Genomic DNA, 22,802 nt, shown 5'->3' on the forward strand with positions numbered 1-22,802 from the left:
AGAATTCTATTTAATATGTTTGTAAATAACACCTGCCTCTGTTGCTTTCAGGTGTTTCAGGGACAACTAGACTGCTTGGCAGTATCCACCATTCAAGCCCTTACAGCAGTGTTGCACAAATCTCCAGCTGCGAAGGTAAACATACACACTCATAGGTCTGTTTATGGCAGCCATCTTTGTCATTTCTTGTTAAACATTTTAATGTAAAACCTTGAAGAATTGTTCTTACGATTATTATTATTTATTGACAGTGTGCCACAACCAGATCAAGAAACACTTTGTGCTTTTCTTCCTCATGCTCTTCTTATGGACAACATCATAATTTGGGCTGGACATTAATTTAATTTTATGTAAAGCTGGAACATGATTTCTGGGATTAGAGCTAATTTGATTGGATAATAAAAGACAGAAATTTGAAAAACTGTGTGTAAAGTAATATTCTCTGACAACCTTTTCCAGCAGTGAAAATTGCTCTAAATCCCATAAATGTTTGAAGGGGCACCTACGTACTGCACATTTTATGTGAATTTTTCAACAGTGACTTTTTTGCCTCTCACTACTTTATTCCAGAGGCACTTTACATAAATCCTGTTTCTTCCAACAAATTCACTCATATTTAAAAATGTGTTTTCCACATTGTACAAATAACAATTGAAAATACCTGTGCAAAGGGAAGGGAATTCACTTAATAGGATGTAACTGCTGTTCATTAACTAGTAAATAGATGTATATAAATGTGTAGATTTTACTGCTTGAGAGTTGTTTTCCATAAATTCAGTGCAAGGTAACCAGTTTTCAGAATACTTTCCCATATTTAATAAAGTTTCTATCTTAAATATTTCTCTAATATGATTAATTTAAAGACATTTTTCTAGGAAAATATTTTACTTCTGCACCTACTTGTGTTTGTTTTATCTTTATTCTGTAGGTTCAACTCAATAGAACAATTGGTTTTTTGTAATAAACTAAAAAGACTAACATTTTGAAGTATATTAAAACAATTGTACTGGAGATTTTGTTTATGGTCTATAACAAGTAAAATAAAGCTCTTCTCTGTGCCTGTGCACTTCTGTTGTAATTTCAGCAGCTAGAATTAAAACATTTATTCAGCTACAGAAAATATTTTTGCATGACATAATATTATATGCAGTAGTGTCATGAATCTATAACTATAGGGCCTAATCCAAAACTCGTTGAAGTCAATCAAAAGACTATCCTTAACTTCTCTAGCCTTCAGATAAGGTTTGTAGTATGTTCTCATAAAGGGTAACCTAACAATAGAGCTAGTTTTGTGTTAAATGAGGCCCCATTATTGCAGGTAAGTAATTAGCCACTAGAGTTTAGTTGTGTCTGTCTTTTATTATCACCAACAGAAGTTGGTCCAATAATTACCTCCCCAGCCTTGTCTCTCTAATATTCTGGACTGACACAACTACAACCGCACTGTATACTTTTATTAATGTTACTATTTTTTTTTTCCTCTTCAGGAGGTCTTTAAAGAGCGGATTGGTTATGCACATATCTATGAAGTACTAAAATCTCTGGGTCAGCCCTCGCGAGAGTTGCTAGAAGAACTTATGAATATGGTGAGACATGTGCTTGCTTTGAACATTATCTAAAATGACTGCACTCCTAGACAGCTTTTCTGCCCCTATTTCGTTGTTGTAGGCCAGTAGTTCATCTTTGTGTTCTATGCTCTTTTTTTTCCAGGCTGCTGAAGGTGATCACATGTCCGTTGGAATTTTGGGCATTAGTAATGTCCAGCCCTTATTGCTGCTTATCCAGTGGCTTCCAGAGCTAGAATCACATGACCTGCAGATCTTCATCTCAAATTGGTTGAAGCGAATCTGCTGTATTAACAGGCAGAGTCGTGCCACGTGTGTCAATGCAAACATGGTCATCCGCATCCTTGAGACATTAAACTTCCACTCTTCACTCCATCGCACTTGTGCAGAGAACCTGATTGCCCTCCAGGGTTCTTTGGGAAGTCAGTCGATGAGCTCTGAAGAATTGCATCGACTAATGCGACTCTTGAGGACTAATGAACCAAAGCAGTCTCACCCTTACGTCATCACTGTGATGCGTGCAATTCTGGCAATGGCTCGGAAGCAAGGCCTGGACAGTGCCATGCAATATTTCAACTTGTCCCCCAGCATGGCAGGAATTGCTGTGCCACCTATTCACAAATGGCCAGGGTCTGCATTTTCCTTCAATGCTTGGCTATGCCTAGACCAGGACCAAGTTACACCTGACATCACCAGCAAGGGAGGAGGCAAGAGGAAGCAATTATACAGGTATGCTTGCTGTGATTACTTTGGTAATATGCATCCCATGGCATACTTGGTAGCAATGCTTATATTTATATAGCACATTTCATACCAAAATACTTGATAAATTGAATATCTGTTGAGTTTGTAAACAGGAATGGCTTCATCCACCACTGAAGACATGACTATGCTACAGGAATAGCCATGCAAATGCATGGTTAAGGGTTTCTGTATTGGGACAATTATACTGCTAGTGTGGATAGGAAAGTGCAATTCTATAACTATATTAAGATTAAATTATTTGGGTAATGCATATTAACATATGTTTTCATCCATGAAGGCAGTAAAAAAAAAAATAAAGGACCCCCGAATTGTGACGGGTAACCATGCATTAGCATAGTTCTTGTAGCGTATAGGGGCTATAAAATGTAACTGCCTCTGGTTTTAATGTAGGTATTCAATAGCAAACAAATGCAAAAATTCAGGATAATACCTGAAAAATATCCTTTTCTAACTGGAACTGCAGGGGGAAATTTCTGAGTTTGGAATTTGGCCAAGACAGCACTTTAACCCTTTTCTCATATAAGCAAAGCCGTAGATTGACTCATTTTAATAACCAGAAAGTGGTTGTTTATATCTTATCTGAACTACAGGCCCTCCAGCAGCACAGAGCTCCATAATATTATGCTGGGGTATTAGTATAGTACTGACTTGGTTAAAAGTACCATCTGCTTAACTCCCAAAACCACTTCTTTCATTTTTTTAAAAGGTCTCTCATTCAAATCCTGATCTAAACCCGTGTAGTTTCTGAAATCTAATGGTATTACAGCATAAGGAGAAATGGCTGCAGCCGGATTTGGACTTTATGGTGCTAGAATAGTAGTTTGCATTTTTAGTCATTAAATTGAATTTAGAATATGATGTATTCTAGTGTGTGGTGGAGACAGGGTATCCTATGTTATGCTGCATATCCTGCTTGCTGGATAAGGATTGGTGTTGGCTACTCAGATGAAGTTCTAAGATGCTTGATTGAAGGGAATATTATAGCAAATAGGAAATAGATAACAAGAATAAATGAATGATTGATTTAAAACACAGGTGGTTACTTTGCTTTGTTTCAGTGGAAAATGTTTTTTTAAATATACAACAGAAAAGACTGAACTCGCTGCTATCTCCATGCTTTGTGGTCTCTATGTGCATTATTAGGTGAATGGCAGACACCACTGATTTGGTCGACTTAATGTACCCACTCTACGCACATGCACTGCACTCATCATTTGAAAACTTCTTACGTCTACTTTAAGATGAAGTATGATGTGGAGCTGTCAAGTGGTGCCATTACCTGAGAAGCGAGGGCTGAACAATTCAGTGACCCCTTCGAAATATTTGCATTTTTTTCTATTAGTTTAATGATTCTGTGTATTATTTAAGATGTAAAATTGGATTTTTTTTGTGACCTCAATGTATCACAACAATTGTAGAACTGTAGGACTGGAAGGAACCTTGGTAGGTCATCTAGTCCAGTCCCCTGCACTCAAGGTAGGACTAAGTAATGACTAGACCATTCCTGACAGGTGTTTGTCTAACCTGTTCTTAAAAACCTCCAATGACAGTGATTCTACAACCACCCTAGGCAATTTGTTCCAGTGCTTAACTGCTCTGACAATTAAGCTTTTCCTAATGTCCAATGTAAACCTCCCTTGCTGCAATTCCTGGGCAGTCATTTCCCATTTTGTATATGTGCAATTGATTGTTCCTTCCGAAGTAAAGCACTTTGCATTTATCCTTAGTGAATTTCATCCTATTTTCTTCAGACCATTTCTCCAGTTTGTCCAGATATTTTGATTTGTAATCCTACCGTTCAAAGCACTTGCAACCGCTCCCATCTTGATACTGTCCCCAGACTTTGAGTATATGCTCTATGCCATAATAATTTATGAAGATATTGAATATAACCAGACCCAGGACCAATCCCTGCAATACCCCTACTCCTGAGGGAATTATGCACCAAAAATTATGCACACAATATTTTAAAATTCTGCAGATTTTATTTGTCAATAAAATGTGACTCCAGCATGGCAGTGAGGGGCACAGGCCAGTGGCTGCATTGAGGTGGAAGATCACCCTGAAGCCCCCACCTCCCCCAATATAGGGACTCTGCAGTGAGGCTGCACCTGACCCTGACACAGAGCAAGGGCTGGGTCTGTGCCAGAAACACCCCAGGGCCCTGCCCCTATGTACCAGGTGCACCAGGCATGGGTAGGGAGGCTGAGCCCAGCAGGATCCAAGTGTAGAGGGGCTTTGTGTGGGGGGGATCCAGGTGTGGGTTGAGAGGTTTCTGTGTGGGGCGATCTGGGAGTGGACAGCTCAGTGGGAGATCTGGATGCACAGGGGCTCATTAGGGCATTCCGGGTGTAGGGGCAATGGGACTCTGCAGGGGATCCAGGTGATGGTGGTCAGCTTCAGCGGGGGGTAGGAGGGTCTGGGGGTGGGGAAATGGGGCTTGGCTGGGAGGTCTGGGGGTGGGAATTCAATGGTGGGGGTCTGAGTGCAGGGGGAGTGGAGCTTGATGGGGTGGAGGTCCAGGAGCAGCTGGTTGGGGCTCAGTGGGGTGCGGGTCTGACCGTAGGGGGGCTCATTGGAGGGGTCCAGGTGTAGGGGGGTAGGGCTTGGCTGGCTAAGGGTTCGATGGGCCTGCTGAATGGGGGAGCCCCAGCTGCTTCTGAGGCAATGCCGCATGCCGGGATCCTACTTAGCCCCCGTGATTCCCCTATCCCCGTTTCTTCTCCATCCCCCTCCCCTCACACCCACATTCCCCTCCCCCTGCCCTATTCCACCCCACTTCCTTCCCCAGCCCCCTTCCCTCATTTTCCCCCACCCCCGCTTACCCAGCCCCACCGCAGGAACTTACTGGATTGAAGAGAATGCCACCTCTGCCCTCAACTCCTTCACCCTTACTCCCAGAGCCCAGCAATCACTTCTGGTCTGCTCAGGATTGTACCTCATATGTATATGAGTGCCCGCATGAATGATTAGCATGGGTTAGCAGTCAAAGAGCCAGATGATTTTCGACGATCCCTGTGGAACAAGTATTGCAAGAGGATAAAGCAAAATCTAATAATAAGTTTGTATAGGTATCATTGAAATGTAATACCACCAGTGACATTTCTAGTACAAGTCTTGGGCTTCTTCACCACCTCTGTGATGGACTTTGCTATTTCACCACTGGAAAAGCCTCCAGCAAGAAGGAGTGTTTGTGTCATGTGCTCTCAGGTGCTTTTTGAACCCTAGGTTCACAGAGGAATTTTACAGGTGACTGCTTGTTGGATGCCATGTTTAGAAACTTTTCCCATGGTGGCACAGAGGGCATCCACCAATCACCTGGTATTTCTTGCATCCAACCTTAGGTCATGTCCAGCACTGTCTTTCTGCAGTTTTCACAGAGATACCGTTGTCATATCTGTCAGACTTTGATTACAGAATTAGCGTTGTCAACTGCTTTAGGACCTGCCTTGAGTACTCAGGAGCCAGTTCATGGAATGTGGGAAATTTGTCTCCAGCTATCATTTGTATGACAGCCCTGGCATCTCTGATATACGCTGTCCTGGCATCTCCGTTTCTTTGTTGTATGCTCTTAGCTCATGAATTCTTTCTGCTTAGCACTTCCAGCTGATGCCCTAATTGAACTTTTGTTTTTATTGCTCCATCAGCATGGAAGAGGAACATAGGCACAGGTCCTATTGCGTGACTAAGAACAGTTCCCCTTGAATCATAGAATATCAGGGTTGGAAGGGACCCCAGAAGGTCATCTAGTCCAACCCCCTGCTCAAAGCAGGACCAATTCCCAGTTAAATCATCCCAGCCAGGGCTTTGTCAAGCCTGACCTTAAAAACCTCTAAGGAAGGAGATTCTACCACCTCCCTAGGTAACGCATTCCAGTGTTTCACCACCCTCTTAGTGAAAAAGTTTTTCCTAATATCCAACCTAAACCTCCCCCACTGCAACTTGAGACCATTACTCCTCGTTCTGTCATCTGCTACCATTGAGAACAGTCTAGAGCCATCCTCTTTGGAACCCCCTTCCAGGTAGTTGAAAGCAGCTATCAAATCCCCCCCTCATTCTTCTCTTCTGCAGGCTAAACAATCCCAGCTCCCTCAGCCTCTCCTCATAAGTCATGTGTTCTAGACCCCTAATCATTTTTGTTGCCCTTCTCTGGACTCTCTCCAATTTATCCACATCCTTCTTGAAGTGTGGGGCCCAAAACTGGACACAGTACTCCAGATGAGGCCTCACCAATGTCGAATAGAGGGGAACGATCACGTCCCTCGATCTGCTCGCTATGCCCCTACTTATACATCCCAAAATGCCATTGGCCTTCTTGGCAACAAGGGCACACTGTTGACTCATATGCAGCTTCTCGTCCACTGTCACCCCTAGGTCTTTTTCCGCAGAACTGCTGCCTAGCCATTCGGTCCCTAGTCTGTAGCTGTGCATTGGGTTCTTCCGTCCTAAGTGCAGGACCCTGCACTTATCCTTATTGAACCTCATCAGATTTCTTTTGGCCCAATCCTCCAATTTGTCTAGGTCCTTCTGTATCCTATCCCTCCCCTCCAGCGTATCTACCACTCCTCCCAGTTTAGTATCATCTGCAAATTTGCTGAGAGTGCAATCCACACCATCCTCCAGATCATTTATGAAGATATTGAACAAAACCGGCCCCAGGACCGACCTCTGGGGCACTCCACTCGATACCGGCTGCCAACTAGACATGGAGCCATTGATCACTACCCGTTGAGCCCGACAATCTAGCCAGCTTTCTACCCACCTTATAGTGCATTCATCCAGCCCATACTTCCTTAACTTGCTGACAAGAATACTGTGGGAGACCGGGTGTCAAAAGCTTTGCTAAAGTCAAGAAACAATACATCCACTGCTTTCCCTTCATCCACAGAACCAGTAATCTCATCATAAAAAGCGATTAGATTAGTCAGGCATGACCTTCCCTTGGTGAATCCATGCTGGCTGTTCCTGATCACTTTCCTCTCATGCAAGTGCTTCAGGATTGATTCTTTGAGGACCTGCTCCATGATTTTTCCAGGGACTGAGGTGAGACTGACTGGCCTGTAGTTCCCAGGATCCTCCTTCTTCCCTTTTTAAAAGATTGGCACTACATTAGCCTTTTTCCAGTCATCCGGGACTTCCCCGGTTCGCCACGAGTTTTCAAAGATAATGGCCAATGGCTCTGCAATCACAGCCGCCCATTCCTTCAGCACTCTCGGATGCAACTCGTCCGGCCCCATGGACTTGTGCATGTCCAGCTTTTCTAAATAGTCCCTAACCACCTCTATCTCCACAGAGGGCTGGCCATCTCTTCCCCATTTTGTGAAACATCACCACTTGGAACATCACCACTACATCTTGCTAAGGACAAGGCTCTGCAGGAAAAAAAATTCTTTGAACTGACAGCTGCTGTGATTTCTCTTCCCTTGCCACTTACATTTGGTTATCTTGACCATGTCAGTAAATATTTTGATGCCAGATTTCTTGACTGGGCTACATGTCCCATCAGAATCAAGTGCATGTCTCTCATCTCTCTCCATTTGTCCTTCACCAACATTTTTCTGTTTTCAGTAGAGACTTGTGTACATCCTATGTTACGTGCAGTCCAGTAGATATGTTGATAAGCACCACAGGACATGATTCATTGTCATACAGTAAGATCTGTAACATACTCTTTTTTTTCCCTCTTCAGTGAGAAGGCAAGACTAGTTTGTGGACTTTTTCTTCACTGTTTCTTGTTAGGCCACTTCTTTTTCTCATAGCCTTTGCATATTCATAATATGAAGCTGTGTAATCCCATCTTTAGCCCTAATACTGACCTATGCATAGGTGTCACTGAATTAAAAAGCTTTTAAAAAGAAATTATAATATTTCAAAAGATAGCACTGCACATAAGCTACATAGGCAATTAGAAGTTAAAACATTCTAGCAGGCAGACTAGATGATACATTGTATCTATAATAGCTTACAAATGAAGCATTACATTAAGAATTCATGTACATTTATATCTACCCACTATCCCATACAAACTATAGGCATGCATTCTACTGGTACACAGTCTTCAGTGTGGGACTGATTTGGTCAGCAAATTTCAACTGAAAACTATGGATAACTGTTATCACTTCTGAGATACTTTGACAGTTAAGAATATGTGATGTCAAAACATTTAATGGTAGTATGTTAAGGACAACGCAAAGTACTCCACTTAGGAAGGAACAATCAGTTGCTCACATACAAAATGGGAAATGACTGCCTAGGAAGGAGTACTGTGGAAAGGGATTTGGGGGCCATAGTGGATCATAAGCTAAATATGAGTCAACAGTGTAATGCTGTTGTTAAAAACAAAAAACCAAAAAAAACCCCAACACCACATCATTCTGGGATGTATTAGCAGCAGTAATATAAGCAAGACACGAGAAGTAATTCTTCTGCTCTACTCCAAGCTGATTAGGCCTCAGCTGGAGTATTGTGTCTAGTTCTGGGTGCCATGTTTCAGGAAAGATGTGGACAAATTGGAGAAAGTTCAGAGAAGAGCAACAAAAATGATTAAAGGTCTAGAAAACATGACCTATGGGGAAAGATTGAAAAAATTAGGTTTGTTTAGTCTGGAGAAGAGAAGACTGAGAGGGGACATGATAGCAGTTTTCAAGTACATAAAAGGTTGTTACAAGGAGGAGGGAGAAAAATAGTTCTTCTTAACCTCCAAGGATAGGACAAGAAGCAATGGGCTTAAATTGCAGCAAGGGTGATTTAGGTTGGACATTAGGAAAAACTTCCTAACTGTGAGGGTGGTTAAACACAAGAATAAATTGCCTTGGGAGGTTCTGGAATCTCCATCACTGGGGATTTTTAAGAGCAGGTTGGACAAACACCTGTCAGGATGGTCTAGATAATATTTAATCCTTCTTTAAGTGCAGGGGATTGGACTAGATGACCTCTTGAGGTCCCTTCCAGTTCTATGATTCCATGATTCCAAAATGTTGATATTTTCCATTTTTGTCATGTTATACAGCTGCACCATTTCTTGAGGGGGAGGAGAAACTTGCCCATGCAAAACCAATAAAAAGTCTTTTAATACATTGTTTGGTAGCTTTGACCAAGAAGCACCATATTAAGGTGTTAAAATTAATTTGAACAGTAAAAATTTGTAAGTATAGTCATGTTGCAGTGTTTCTGGAATTGTGCAAAAAATGACTTTTTCATTTACCTCATCTACAGGCTTACAGCACCACTTGACAGCTCCTCATTATACCTCATCTAAACATACATAAAATAAGCTTTCAAATTATGTGTGGTGTGCATGTGTGTAGGGTGGGTACATTAAACTCCAAAATTATGGACCTTTTTGGAGAATTGCTGCACACTTATATAGCTTTCACTTAATATAGATGCACCATCTGTTTGTTCTGTAAGTGCCAGGATTAATAACAATTGTAGTGAAAATGCTTCTTATAATAACCATGCTTGAGGGAATGTAACAGGCTTTGGCAATAATTTTTTCACATATTTTTCCTAATGAAGTGTTCAAGGTATAAAAAGAGCCTAAAGCCATGTCTGCACCAGAAGAGCTGGCAAGCCCTCCTATTGTAGCTTCTGCTGGCAAAGAAGTGCTTTTGTCAGTATAGCTTATACCAGTTGGTGAGCAAAATAAGCTATACCAGCAAATGCACTTTGATGCCAGTATAACCTCATCTACGTTTGGGCTTCTGCCAGTATAGAAATGTTGCAAAAGATTTCCCCATGCCCATTCCCATGACATTACTTTACCAGCAAAAATTTCAAGTGTAGACCTGACCAAAAAATTCCCTATAATAATTTCAAACTTCATGCAATTTCTGTCAAAATGGTTTCTTAAAAAGTGTTAGAAATAAAAGCACCAGTATAGAAGGATAGTTACTTTTGTGTATAATGTGAATTTAGGAAAATACTTGATTGGAGAAAAATGCTTCCTAATTTCTATAACAGGAGCCTCCAAAATGTCCCATGTAAACACAGTATTGGCAAATTATCACAAACCTAAAGGCAGCCTTTTATTTCGCCCTGCCAAAATGACACAGATTGTAGCCTAGGTTCATCTTTATTATAGAGGTGTTGCTTTCAGAGACTGCAGTCCCTGACATGCAATGCTTTATATCGAAACCAGCATAAACTGCATGGATTTAAGCTGAAATGTTGCATGCTAGAACCAAGGTTTGCACCTCTATGTAAAAGGTGTGGATGGCTACAAACTTCTTTAAGAACATTGGACCACTTTTTGTCCTGCACACCAGGTTTTAGGCTTCCTTGTACCTAGAATTTACTTGTACTTGTTGTTTGTTTTTATTAGGTGAACCAGAATGGCATTTTAAGGATCCTTTTACTCATTAGATATATGACTGAGATGGAATGTTTTCAGCTGTGCTGAACAATTTAAACAGGTTTTGCGCTGAATTCATGTACTGCTAGGTAGTTTATCAGAACTTTTGAAAAGTATCTCATGGATTTTTCATTCTGTAGCTTTTTTACAGGAAGTGGGATGGGTTTCGAGGCCTTCATTACCTGCTCTGGAGCACTGGTGGTTGCAGTTTGCACAAAGAGAGAATATGCAACAGTGATGCTGCCAGACCATTGTTTTTGTGATTCCCTCTGGGTAAGATCTGCTACTTGCTACTTAAATGTACTTTGTTTAGGACAGAATAGTCTTAGCTAAAGAGAAGCAGCTGATAATTTTAACAAGTGATTTAGTTTTTTTCTCTTGAATAAAGACACATTCCACTTCTAAGGATAAGGCCTAATCCTTAAACATGTGAGTAGGTCTTATTGTAGACTTATTTGTCTGATACGGTTTTGAGGGCAGGATGAGGGTGTGTTCCTGGGTGTGACTTAGCAGTGAGAGGCTTTTAGGAGTTGCTGTTTTTATTTATCAGCTGGCCGAGGTAAATTGTTGTCTCCATTTAATTAGTTAATGCTGCTGGCTTGTGGAGTTAATTTATTTTTTAATTAATATTTATGCTATTGGGTGGTTATTGCAAGTCTAATTATTGTCAGAGGGCTTAGAAGTTTTGTATATGTTTTTTTAATGGTAAATCTAAATAAATGTCAGTGTGGCTACTTAGGCAAATAATGATTATGTGATAGGATCTGTAATCACGGAATCATAGAAATGTAGGGCTGGAAGGGACCTTGAGAAGTTAATTTCAGCCCCTTGTATTGAGACAGGATCAAGTAAACCTAGATCATCCCTGCCAGGTGTTAGTCCAACCTGTTTTTAAAAATCTCCAGTGGTGGAGATTCCACAACCTCCCTTGGAAGCTATTCGATAACTATAAGAAATCCTTATAGTTAGAAAAAAATTTCTAATCTCCAGTTTAAATCTCTCTTGCTGCAAATTAAGCCCATTGTTTCTTGTCCTTCCTTCAGTGAACATGGAGAGCAATTGATTGCTGTCCTCTTTATAGTAGTCCTTTACATATTTGAAGACTGTGAACAGGTCCGTTTCTCCCCCCCCCTTCATTTCGTAAGACTAAACATGCCAGGTTTCTTTAACCTTTCCTTATAGGTCAGGTTTCCTAAACCTTTTATCACTTTTGTTGATCTCCTCTGGACTCTAATTTGTTCATATCTTTCCTAAACTGCCCAGAATTGGACACAGTATTCCAGCTGCGGCCTCACCAATGCCGGGTAGAGCAGGATAATTGCCTCCCATGTCTTAAATACAACAGTTCTGTTAATTTTTGCAACTGCATCACATTGTTGACTCATATTCAGTTTGTGATCCACTATAACCCCCAGATCCTTGTCAGCAGTACTACCATCTAGCCAGGTATTCCCATTTTGTAGCTGTGCATTTGATTTTTCCTTCTTAAGTGTAGTACTTAGCTCTTGTTTTTATTGAATTTCATCAAGTTGAATTCAGACTGATTCTCCAATTTGTCAAGGTCTTTTTAAATTCTAATAGTGTCCTCCAGATGCAACCCCTCCCATCTTGGTGTCATCCACAAATTTTATAAGTGCATTAATGATTACTGGTTATTGACTCTGCAACCTCTATAATGGGGCCATGCCAGTGTCATGGTAATTCTCTATTCCTTTGACCTTTTTTAAGGAGAAGAAATATAAATGCAGCTGGATCAGTTAGATGGCTCCTGAATGGCTGGGACATGTTACTGGAACTTCTAATGTTTATAAACTATAATTTAGTTCAAAGTCTGAGGCTTAGAAAATGTGAATAAATTACCCTGTTTGCACCATCCCATTCCTAAGGCTATATTTAGGGACTGCATTGCATTATTATGAAGGGTGTCACATCTTTTTTTCCCCCAAAACCATTGTTGTAATGTACACTTTTTTTAAAAAAAGGAGGGCGTTGATTGGTACTTGATCTAATCTTTCAGTGATGCTATAAAAGTTTGTTGTCTGCTATAATTTCTTCACCCATTTAATGGAAGCAATGTTGGGCAGACATGCAGAATTGTTTTGTTGCATTTTAATAAGAACGTAATCAAACTGTACTGTTATATTGCCTGTCCAGCACAACATAACTATTGTTCATATGCCTGGAAAGAGGCCCTTTGGTCAAAGCTTTGTCTACATCTACGTCAATGGACAACAGAAGATCTCTGCCCCACTTAGATTTCCTGCCATGAATGAAGTAAGTCTGTTCTTCCCCTCAGACCACTATCCTAGGGATTTCTTACAGAACAAAGGTTTGTAAAATGGCAGTCAGATAAAACTAAGAAATAAAAAGGGGAAATGGGTCATCTGTGATTAAATACATGATAGAAACTGATTAGCAGTTGTTTTCAATTTTCAAGTGTTGAGGATAGTTAAGCTCATCATGTTTCTTTGGGCCATCTCAAATACATCTACAAGCCCCAGCTATGGACCAGGACCCCCTTGTGCTACGTCCTGTACAAACACCACAACAAAAAGATGATCCCTGCCCCCAAAGAATTTACAGTCTAAGTACACAGCTTGCACTGTGCCAAACTGGTCGATATGTTCTTAAAGAGGACTAGATGTTGACCAAGAATTATCTTTCGGTGGTGGTTCAGTGGCTTCATGTTAGCTCCTTTTATGTGAGGTTTTGGATTTTTTTAAACAACTATCACAATTAGCACTAACTGCCTCCCTTATTGGCAGTCTTGCAAGAGAGGATGGTAGATTAATGCACAGTGAAAAACTACCTTGTCTCACTAAGAGGTGGTTCTCAATACATTTGGGAGCACACAGGAAGTTTGAGTAATCTTGCATGTGACACTGTCTGTGCTGTATTTGGTATGGGGATACATTAATAGGGACATTTCGGTGCTGTTAGCTGATCATTTCTACATGCTAAATACTAAATTAACCTTAATAAGCACAAACCAATATAATACCAAAATGATTATATGTAATATGTGGATGCTGTTGTAAACAGTTGCTCCTTTTTGTGGAACAAGTCCGTTTTAAACCTGGGTTACAATGTTATGACACTGAGCCATTATTTTTATTTTTATAGGCCCCAGTTCTGCAGTCCTCCTTGGTTTGGGGCATGTATTCATATGAGTAGTTCCACTGACTTAATTATGACTCGTTGCATGACTTACGTGCTTCCTGTAAAGGTTGAAGAATCAAGTACTTAGTTATTAAAAGCAAACATAACTGCTGATTGTAAGACAAAACTGTTGATTTTTTTGGATGCATCTGTGAGAGTTTTAGAAACTTTAAAACATTCATTCAGCTTCTTTTGTAAACATTGAGGGAGGTACCTCTTGCTGCACAAGTTGGCATGGGAAGATGGCATTGAAGCTTTTTATTAGTGCAAGCGATCAAGTAGAATACTTCATATTACAGGATTATTGTAGGAGATACATCTTGCTAAAGTACTAGGGTATGATCCAAGGGGAACAGTCTGCTGGGACAGAGGTGTGGCTAGAAGCCTTGATGCTCCCTGCAGAGACCAGTAACAGGCCAGGGGAACAAATTACTCCTGCTTGGAGAGGGATTATTATGCACTTTCTAGTGCATTTTGTGTGTAATGTACACCAACAATGTATTGCTGTCCTACACCTGTTTCCTCAGTCAAGGCAGATTTGCTCTGAAAGTTCATTAGATTTAGTTCAACTCACTTATTTTTTATAAAAGTCTCGAGGATGTTTGACATTTGGCTGTAACATTATTTTATTTTTCTTACCCCCGCGTCTCCAGCCTTTTACTTCTTGCTGCATTGGTTCAGCTGGTCAGAGGACAACCACTCCTCCGCCATCTCAGATACCGGACCCACCCTTCTCCTCCCCGATTACGCCTCATCGAACATCTCTAGGTGGGATTCTCTCTCCAGCCAGTTGGGGCGGACTGCTTGGGAAATCAGAGTTGGTCACCAAGTTGATCTCCGCGGGTACCCAGGACAGTGAATGGGGATGTCCAACATCACTGGAGGGCCAGCTTGGGTCAGTTATCATCTTCCATGAAGCCCTGCAGCCCGCTCAGGTGAAAGCTTTATATTTGGCAGGTAAGTGGTTGGTGGTGGTGTTTGTATAGTGGTAACATCTACAAGCCCCAGCTATGGACCAGGACCCCCTTGTGCTACGTCCTGTACAAACACCACAACAAAAAGATGATCCCTGCCCCCAAAGAATTTACAGTCTAAGTACACAGCTTGCACTGTGCCAAACTGGTCGATATGTCCTTAAAAAGAAACTGTCCGTTTTTTTAGCTGATTCATATCTTTTTATAGTAACATATTTGTTATAATATATTTGCTATATTTACACAGATTCTCCTATTCCCCTGTTATGTATCAAATTTATAGACATGCAGAGAAGTCCACAAGAATTGATATCCACCAATCCTGAAGAGATGTAAAAAAAACCTTAGACAGATATCGACCAATTTGGGCTCTCACTTACCTGAGTGAAATCTGAAGTATCTCCATTAACTTCAGTGGAGCTACTTTGGGTTTAAACAAAAGAAACTGAAAGCAGAATTTGGCCCATTAGCTAAAAAAGTTGAGTAAAAATCTTTGGCTGGGTATTAAGATTCGGGCAATTAAATTATTCAGTTAAAGGCCGCAGCTTTGGCCATATCAGTTTTTATTTTACTTTTGCATATGTTTCAAAGATAGTTTCAGTGTTCTGTATCTGTTTTATTATTGGTCCATATCCAGTTTCAGAAACCTTATGCAAGAGTCCATGTATGATATAACAATTAATAAAACTTAAAAATAAGTCATACTTCTGTGTGATCTTGAAAAGAAAACTAAACTTGTCCGATGGGCTTGAAAGCCTGAGCTGTTTGAAGTAGGAACCACTTGTATAAGTGAGAGTATTCAAGTGTATTGCTGTGGTTGATAAGCCACTTAACAGTCATTGTTCAGCCTTGGGAGCTCATCCTTTAGGATTTACATTAGCAATTGAAAGATGATGTTTTCCAGAACATGTTGATAGTTTTATATATGTCAGCTTTTAAAAGATTAGGTGTATGTTACATGATGTCTTATTACTACCAAAAATTGTAAAAAGAATGCACTTTGGTAAGTGAACAATCACATCATTTTAAAATAAATGTAATCTCATTTTGTTACTATATAAAGCTGTCTTCAAGATCTGATCTTCCTAACTGCTGGTGGTTTTTAGGGACAGATGACAGTTGAGTGTGAAATGGAATATTTGTAAAGACAAAATACTGACAATTTTTTGAACATACAAATCTCATTTCATATAACTTACTTTGTTTTTTAGCCAGAAGGTTATTTGTAAAGGGTAAAACCCCATGGAATCACACAATTATTTTTTAAAATAATCTTTTGGTTAAGGAGATATGTTAAATATTTGGTCAGGATATGTGTAGTTCAAGGTGTCCTATTTGTATCTCTAGCAGAGTGTAGTATAGTAAAATTTATTAACACAAACTTTAAATCTAGCATGTACTTAAAAATATTTTACAGGCCCAAACTGTTTAACTCCGTGGAAATCCCAAGAGTCTGAAGTGGCAGATCTGCCCAGTAAAGTGCTGCTTCACTATACACCCAAGGTAGTAATCAGCATGTTTTCCATTTGCCTACATACTTTACAGTAGTTTGTTTTTTCCAAGGTTAAAACATGTTCTGAACAGTAGCTTTAAATGTCTATAGAATTATTTTGATAAACTTTTAGAATGGAATAGGTTTGCTTTTATGGATAGTTTTCTTTATTCCTTAAAGTGATGTTGTCCGGCTATGCCGGAAGAAGGACAGGAGATACTGGATGTGGTTTAATTAGGCCACAACTTTATTCCTAAATGTCTGTGAGTACCCAGCAGATAAAAGTGTACAGTGCAAGTAATTCCATAACAATTTACATATACACAGGGGGAGTGCTGTCAGCCCCACCCATCAAGTGAGGTTTAAGCGGGGGAGGGGGTTATAAAGGAGAGAGGGTTGGCTCCCTGGCGTACCAGTCATAGCCCTGAAATTCCCATTTCTGCTCCTTTAAAGAATACCTCTTTTAAATCCTTTACCAATGCATTGTATCTGATCACCATATCCTTTCTCAATGGAGTATCTGCCACAAGGAGGCTCCAGCAATTAGCTTGTAAGCCTTGTAGTGCTATGGAAACAATTTTGGAAGCAGCTACTCAGATGGCTTGAATCAATTTTCTGTTGGCTCTCCCACCCCCAAATGCAGATAGTTCACCATGGGGAGTATTTGCTTTCCCAGGATCCATGCTGCTTCCCAGCAGAGGGGAATCCATTTGGCAGACAGACGGACCACCCTGAGATCCACTTACCCCAGTCCTTGTCCAAGCAGTGAAGATCCCACATCCCTGGGCTCCCATGGCCTCACAAGCCCCACTCACTGCACCCTGAACTGGGTTTGGAACTTCCATCCCTGGCTGGAAGGGGGGACACCTTCCCTCCTCCTGTTCTCACAAATCTGCTACAGCCCAGCTCCAATGAGTTTGAAACTCCTTCCCGTTTTGCTACAAAACACTTCCTTCTGCTGCTGCAGGTTGGAGGGAGGACTCCTCCCCCTTCTACCTCCCTGTTCTCACCAGTCTGCCACCATGTGGAGCCACCAGAGAGCGAAATTTGTTCAGCCGTTCCTGCTGCACAGTTGGTCCAGTTAAAAGAGGGCTTTTCCTGCACTGGGGTAGACCTAAATAGTTCCCCCCCACACTCTCCTTCCAGTCACCTGGGTTGGGGGATGGGTCACTGCCCCACACTAACCTGGTCTGAAGCTGCAGCACTCTGGTTGTCTAGCCTTTAAAGGGGTCACACACCTTTTCCTACAAGCCAGACAATGGCCCCCACTGCTTAAAGTGGGGTGAGGTCATTTTACATATTGTGGAATAAAACGTAAAGAACCACACTGGATGGCACTTTGGGGTGGTATCAGAGTGCGAGTGGTCGGAGCCTGTCATTCTCTCCCTCCTGCTTTTACTGAACTACGGTGTGTTTTGTTTCCCACCCTTTTAGGGTTGGTAGTTTATTCAGCCATTCTAACCAAAAAGTAAATGCACAGAAAAAGCTATCTCCCGGCACAGTATTAATGCCTCACTTAGTGTAAAGGGTAGGAGTCAGCACTCTCTCCTGAAGGAAAAATTGATAATCTAACTAATTTCCATTAACATGAGTAGTGTGGGTTCCTGGATTAGGCCTTGCGGTGTCCATAACTAAACTACAGATTTGTGTATTTTAGATCTCATTCTACCAAAAGGCCAAGAGTGCTGTAAGTGGTGAAATTGTGAATAATGAATCCAAGATATTGTTGAAAACTTGCCATTAGTATCACCACAGTGCTGTTTCCTGCCTTACCTCAGTATGCGATGCACTCTTATGTAAATTTATAGGTAATTCAATGACCCTGAATTTGTTTCAGAAGTAATGCTGAAGCTCCTGTTTTCTTCCTTTTTAGGCTTGCAGAAACCCAATCTGCCTTGACCTGTCTACAAATCTTTTACATGGAAGACTAACTGGAAACAAAGTAGTGAACTGGGACATCAAGGTAAATTAATAATAAATCATCACAATCTGATGTAAATACAAAGTAGTTATTGTATACTGGGTACTTAAGGAATGCTAGAAGTTCCCATTGTGCAGGAGCAACACCACGCATAGCAGTGTTCTCAAGGTGAATTAAGCTAATTTTAGGGTTGTAGTGGTGTCAAAGTAAATTCTGGGAAACTGGAGTCATGCTAACAGTCATAGATAATGTTTCAAAACAAACTTAAAATTAGAATATTAAAAAGTTTTGTGGTACTGCAAGTAATATGTTTTATATTTTGAATGCATTTTATGACCTCTACCTTTTTTTTTCCTAATAATACTTCGTACTAGCATTTAAATCTTCAAAGTGTTGCACAAACCTCAGTTAATTAATTCTCCTAGTCCTCCATGTAGGCCAATGTTTCTCTCATGTTCCCATTTCCCCAAAAAATACTCTGATTTAGTTCTTGCAGATTCATGGAGAGAGGAAGAGATTCATTGAGTGTGCACCAGCTTAGTCTATTATGTCACTGTTTATCTGTTTATTCACCAACTCACCCATCTGCCAACTCATTAGCACACACTAATCTCAAAGGTCAGAATCAGACCTGGTGTATATAGGAGCAACATTGATTTCCAAGTCTGACTTGGACCTAAAAGTATCATCTAGGCTAGGGCTCACTCGGTGTTCAAATCAAAATGAACTACCAAGCTGGAATACTCAGGTACAAAATATTTTTTTCTTTTTCGAGTACTTGCTCATGTCCATTCCATTGTAAGTGTGTGTGCTTGCCGCATGCAATGGTGCCGGAAGTTTTTCCTTCAGTGGTATCCATAGGGGACTGGCTCTGGTGTCCTCTGGAGTGGTGCACGTATAAGGGGCACCACCGGCTTCCCTTTCCCTCAGTTCCTCCTTACTGCCAATGATGGTGCTGGAACGTCTCCTTCAGCAAGCTTTCCTGTCTCTACTGTGTCTGGTAGTGAATTTGTTGTATAAAGTAGTTTAGTTAATAGTTCCCTTCGTGTTAAGTTAGAAATAGTTAGTTAGTCCCGTATGGGACTCAGCCTAGGTACGGGGCATGCCTCGGTCCCTGGGCTTCAAACCTTGTGACTGTTGAAAAAACATATGGCAGTCGGTGACCCGCATAGAAGCTGCCTGAAGTGTTTAGGGGAAACAAGTGTCACATTTGCAAGAGCTTCAGGCCACAGACTAAAAAGAAGTGGGACATTCATCTCCGAGTGCTCTTTATGGAGTCGGCCCTTGTACTGGCCTCGGAGCTGATGAGATTGCACTCTGCTCCAAGCACTGCAGCTTGCTCCAGAGCCCGCCGCTGGCATCGACCAGCGCCAGTCCCCATGCCCAGTACCAGCTTGTGGCAGGCTGCTTGTTGAGAAGCCCTTGATCAGCTCCTGCCACTCCAGTCTCAATCAATAGATTGATGCTGGGTGAATAGCCTGGTGCCTGCCTGGTAACTGGCCGCACCTGCCAGTCTTATTAGCCCAGAGATATAAAGGCTGGGAGGAAGCCAGAGAAAGGGGGAAAAGGGAAAGAAAAAGGTCAAACACAGAAGGAGGTGGGAGTCTCCTAAAGTATCTGTGAAGCCTGTATACAGTTGGGAACTGGTGGTGGGAAACCTATTGAGAATAAAGAGCATGGGTGTTGCACCAGACTGAAGTGTCCCTGACGCGTTGAAGAGGGGGGCCAAAACCTGGGGGCGCAGCGTGGACCCTGTTACATGAGGGGGCTTGTTCCGGACTATAAGCCACCGCCATGGTGTGGCAACCCAAAGATAGAGGGAACCTTGCAGTGGCTAACCAAGCAGCAGGAGGAGATGCAGAAAGCACTGCAGGCTTTCCAGCAATCCAACCAGGTGGAGAGGCAGGCCTTACTCACCTGGCAGGCCGGACAGCAGAAAACTCTCCAGGACTTTATCAGAGAGCAAGCCAACATGCAGCAGCAGCTCCTGTAAGAAGTGGAGAGTTCCCTAGGAGGAGATGGCACCCGGCGCGCCAGGGGTAGGCCTATGTAAGATGGGCCCCGACGATGACCCCAATGCCTTCCTTTGTATGTTTGAGTGGGTGGCCATGGGTGCCGATGGGATAGGGAAACATGGGCCCTATGACTGGCCCCCTCTCTGGCCGGTGATCAGGACACTGGGGAGCTGAGAGGCTTCCAGGTGGATCGCATGCTGGATGCAGAAGTCCTGCAGATGGAAGGCCTCCTGGCACAGAGCCGATGATCGAGCGTCCCCCTGCCTGTTGACATAGAACATGGAGGCTGTATTGTCCGTTGACACCTGCACCACCCAGCTGGACAGTTGGGGAAGGAAGATACCGCAAGCCAGGCAGATGGCTCTGAGTTCCCTGACATTTATATTCAATGCGAGCTCCTTTCGAGACCATAACCCTTGAGTCTGCATTGTACAGAGATGCACTCCCCAACCGAGGTCAGACGTATCCAAAATCAGGGACGACATGAAGGGACCACATCTCTCACCGTGGTCCCTTCACGTCGTCAGAATGCTCTCCCAGAAGTGGGGAGCTCCGAGTGGATCTGTTCACCACCAGACAGAACAGAGAGTGTCATCAGTTTTGTTCTCTCCAAAGCCTCGGCAGAGGCTCGCTATCCAATGCTTTTCTCCTGTGTTGGTCAGGATACCTGATGTACGCCTTTCCGTCAGTTCTGCTTATCAGCAAAGTCCTCTAAAAAATAAAGAGGGACAAGGCACGTGTCATTATGATTTGCTTCAGCATGGCCTCACCAGCATTGGTTTGGCATGCTCATGGACCTGGCCGGGGCAGCCCCATGGCCACTTCCTAGCTGCCCAGACCTACTCTCGCAGAATCACGGTCGACTTCTGCACTCGAACCTCGCCTCTTTCCACCTCACAGTTCGGATGCTGCGTGACTGAATCCAGAGGAACAAGTCTGCTCTAGTCAGGTACAGCAGGTTCTCTTGGAGAGCAGAAAGGCCTCCACCAGAGCAACTTACCTGGCACAGTGGAAGCATTTCTCCTGCTGGGCGTCAGAGTGGAATATCTCCCCTACTTGGGCATCTCTGCAGTCCATCCTGGATTATCTGCTTCACTAAAAGCACCAAGGTCTCGCCTTCTCCTTGATCAAGGTGCATCTGGCAGCCATATCAGCCTTCCATCCTTGCGTCCAGGGTAGATCGGTGTTCTCGCATAAGACGCCGATCAGGTTCCTGAAAGGCCTTGGAAGACTCTTTCCATTGATCCGGGACCCAGTTACCCAATGGGACCTCAACCTGGTCCTCTCCAAACTCATGGGTCCACTCTTTGAGCCTGTGGCTTCTTGTTCCCTTTCCCACTTGTCATGGAAGGTTACATTCCTTGTAGCTATTGCCTCGGCAAGATGTGTCTCTGAGATTAAAGCCCTCACTTCGGAGCCCCCATACATGGTATTCTACAAGGATGAGGTCCAGTTGCGGCCCCATCTGGCCTTCCTGCGAAAGGTGGTGTTGCACTTCTATGTCAACCAGGATATCTTCCTCCCAGTGTTCTCTCCAAAGCCCCACGTGACCAATAAGGAGAGGCAGCTGCACACTCTATAGATATCAGACGTGCCCTGGGTTTCTCCCTGGAGTGCACCAAGCCCTTCCATAGATCAACCCAGCTCTTTATCGCGATCACTGACAGGATGAAGGGCCTTCCAGTGTCTTCTCAGAGGATTTTGAATTGGATCACCACCTGCATCGGTACTCGTTACAAGTTGGCACAGGCTGTATCTCCACTAGTAGTGAAGGCTCATTCAACTAAGGCGCAGACATCTTCAGCTGCCTTCCTACCACATGTCCCTATCCAGGACATCTGCAGGGCCAAGACATGGTCTTCAGTTCACACGTTCACGAAGCTTACCCCATCACTCAGAAAGCCAGAGATGATGCTGGATTTGGCAAAGCTGTGTTGCAATCGGCACGTCCGTGAACTCCTACCTGCCTCCAGTGGTTCTGCTTCGGAGTCACTACAATGGAATGGACATGAGCAAGCACTCTAAGAAGAAAAGATGGTTACCTTTTGTAACTGTTGTTCTTCAAGAAGTGTTGCTCATGTCCATTCTATGACCCACCCTCCTTCCCCTCTGTCGGAGTTCTGTCAAGAAGGAACTGAGGGAGGGGGAGCCAGTGGCGCCCCTTATACTGGCGCATATGTGCACCCTTCCACAGGGCACCAGAGCCAGTCCCCTACGGATATCACTGAGGGGAAAACTTCTGGCACTGGTGGATGTGGCGAGCACACACACCTACAGTGAAATGGACATGAGCAACGCATCTCAAAGAGCAACAGTTACAAAAGGTAACCATCTCTTGAAGTGGGGTTGACCTGAGTTGTGAGTGTAGGGAATTTGTAGTAGAAGACTATAATTGAGGACTAATGTATGCACAAATAAATGGGAGCTGTCTGCAGTGAACATGAAGTTCAGACTCTTCTGAAAGACTCCCTGCGTCAGTAATAGTGTACATTTAATGACAGCAATTCTGTACTGATACTCTGTCTCTCTGTGTGAATGTTGTAGGAGAATAGGCTTTG

The 22,802-nt window shown here is 42.6% G+C and overlaps 1 protein-coding gene across 6 annotated transcripts in view; it reads left to right on the forward strand.

The window, feature by feature from the left end:
• Positions 1 to 22,802, forward strand: part of NBEAL1 (neurobeachin like 1) — a 126,838-nt gene that overhangs the window by 47,602 nt on the left and 56,434 nt on the right. For all 6 annotated transcript variants that reach the window (XM_073306480.2, XM_073306474.2, XM_073306478.2 and 3 more), the window contains 8 exons: positions 52 to 135; positions 1,488 to 1,586; positions 1,711 to 2,294; positions 10,824 to 10,956; positions 12,838 to 12,957; positions 14,496 to 14,799; positions 16,234 to 16,319; positions 18,182 to 18,271. In XM_073306480.2, the coding sequence (XP_073162581.1) occupies positions 52 to 135; positions 1,488 to 1,586; positions 1,711 to 2,294; positions 10,824 to 10,956; positions 12,838 to 12,957; positions 14,496 to 14,799; positions 16,234 to 16,319; positions 18,182 to 18,271 (1,500 nt within the window). The remainder of the gene's footprint in view (positions 1 to 51; positions 136 to 1,487; positions 1,587 to 1,710; positions 2,295 to 10,823; positions 10,957 to 12,837; positions 12,958 to 14,495; positions 14,800 to 16,233; positions 16,320 to 18,181; positions 18,272 to 22,802) is intronic.

The sequence above is a fragment of the Lepidochelys kempii genome, chromosome 11 (assembly GCF_965140285.1).
Source record: "Lepidochelys kempii isolate rLepKem1 chromosome 11, rLepKem1.hap1, whole genome shotgun sequence".
In the NCBI taxonomy this organism is placed as follows: domain Eukaryota; kingdom Metazoa; phylum Chordata; order Testudines; family Cheloniidae; genus Lepidochelys; species Lepidochelys kempii.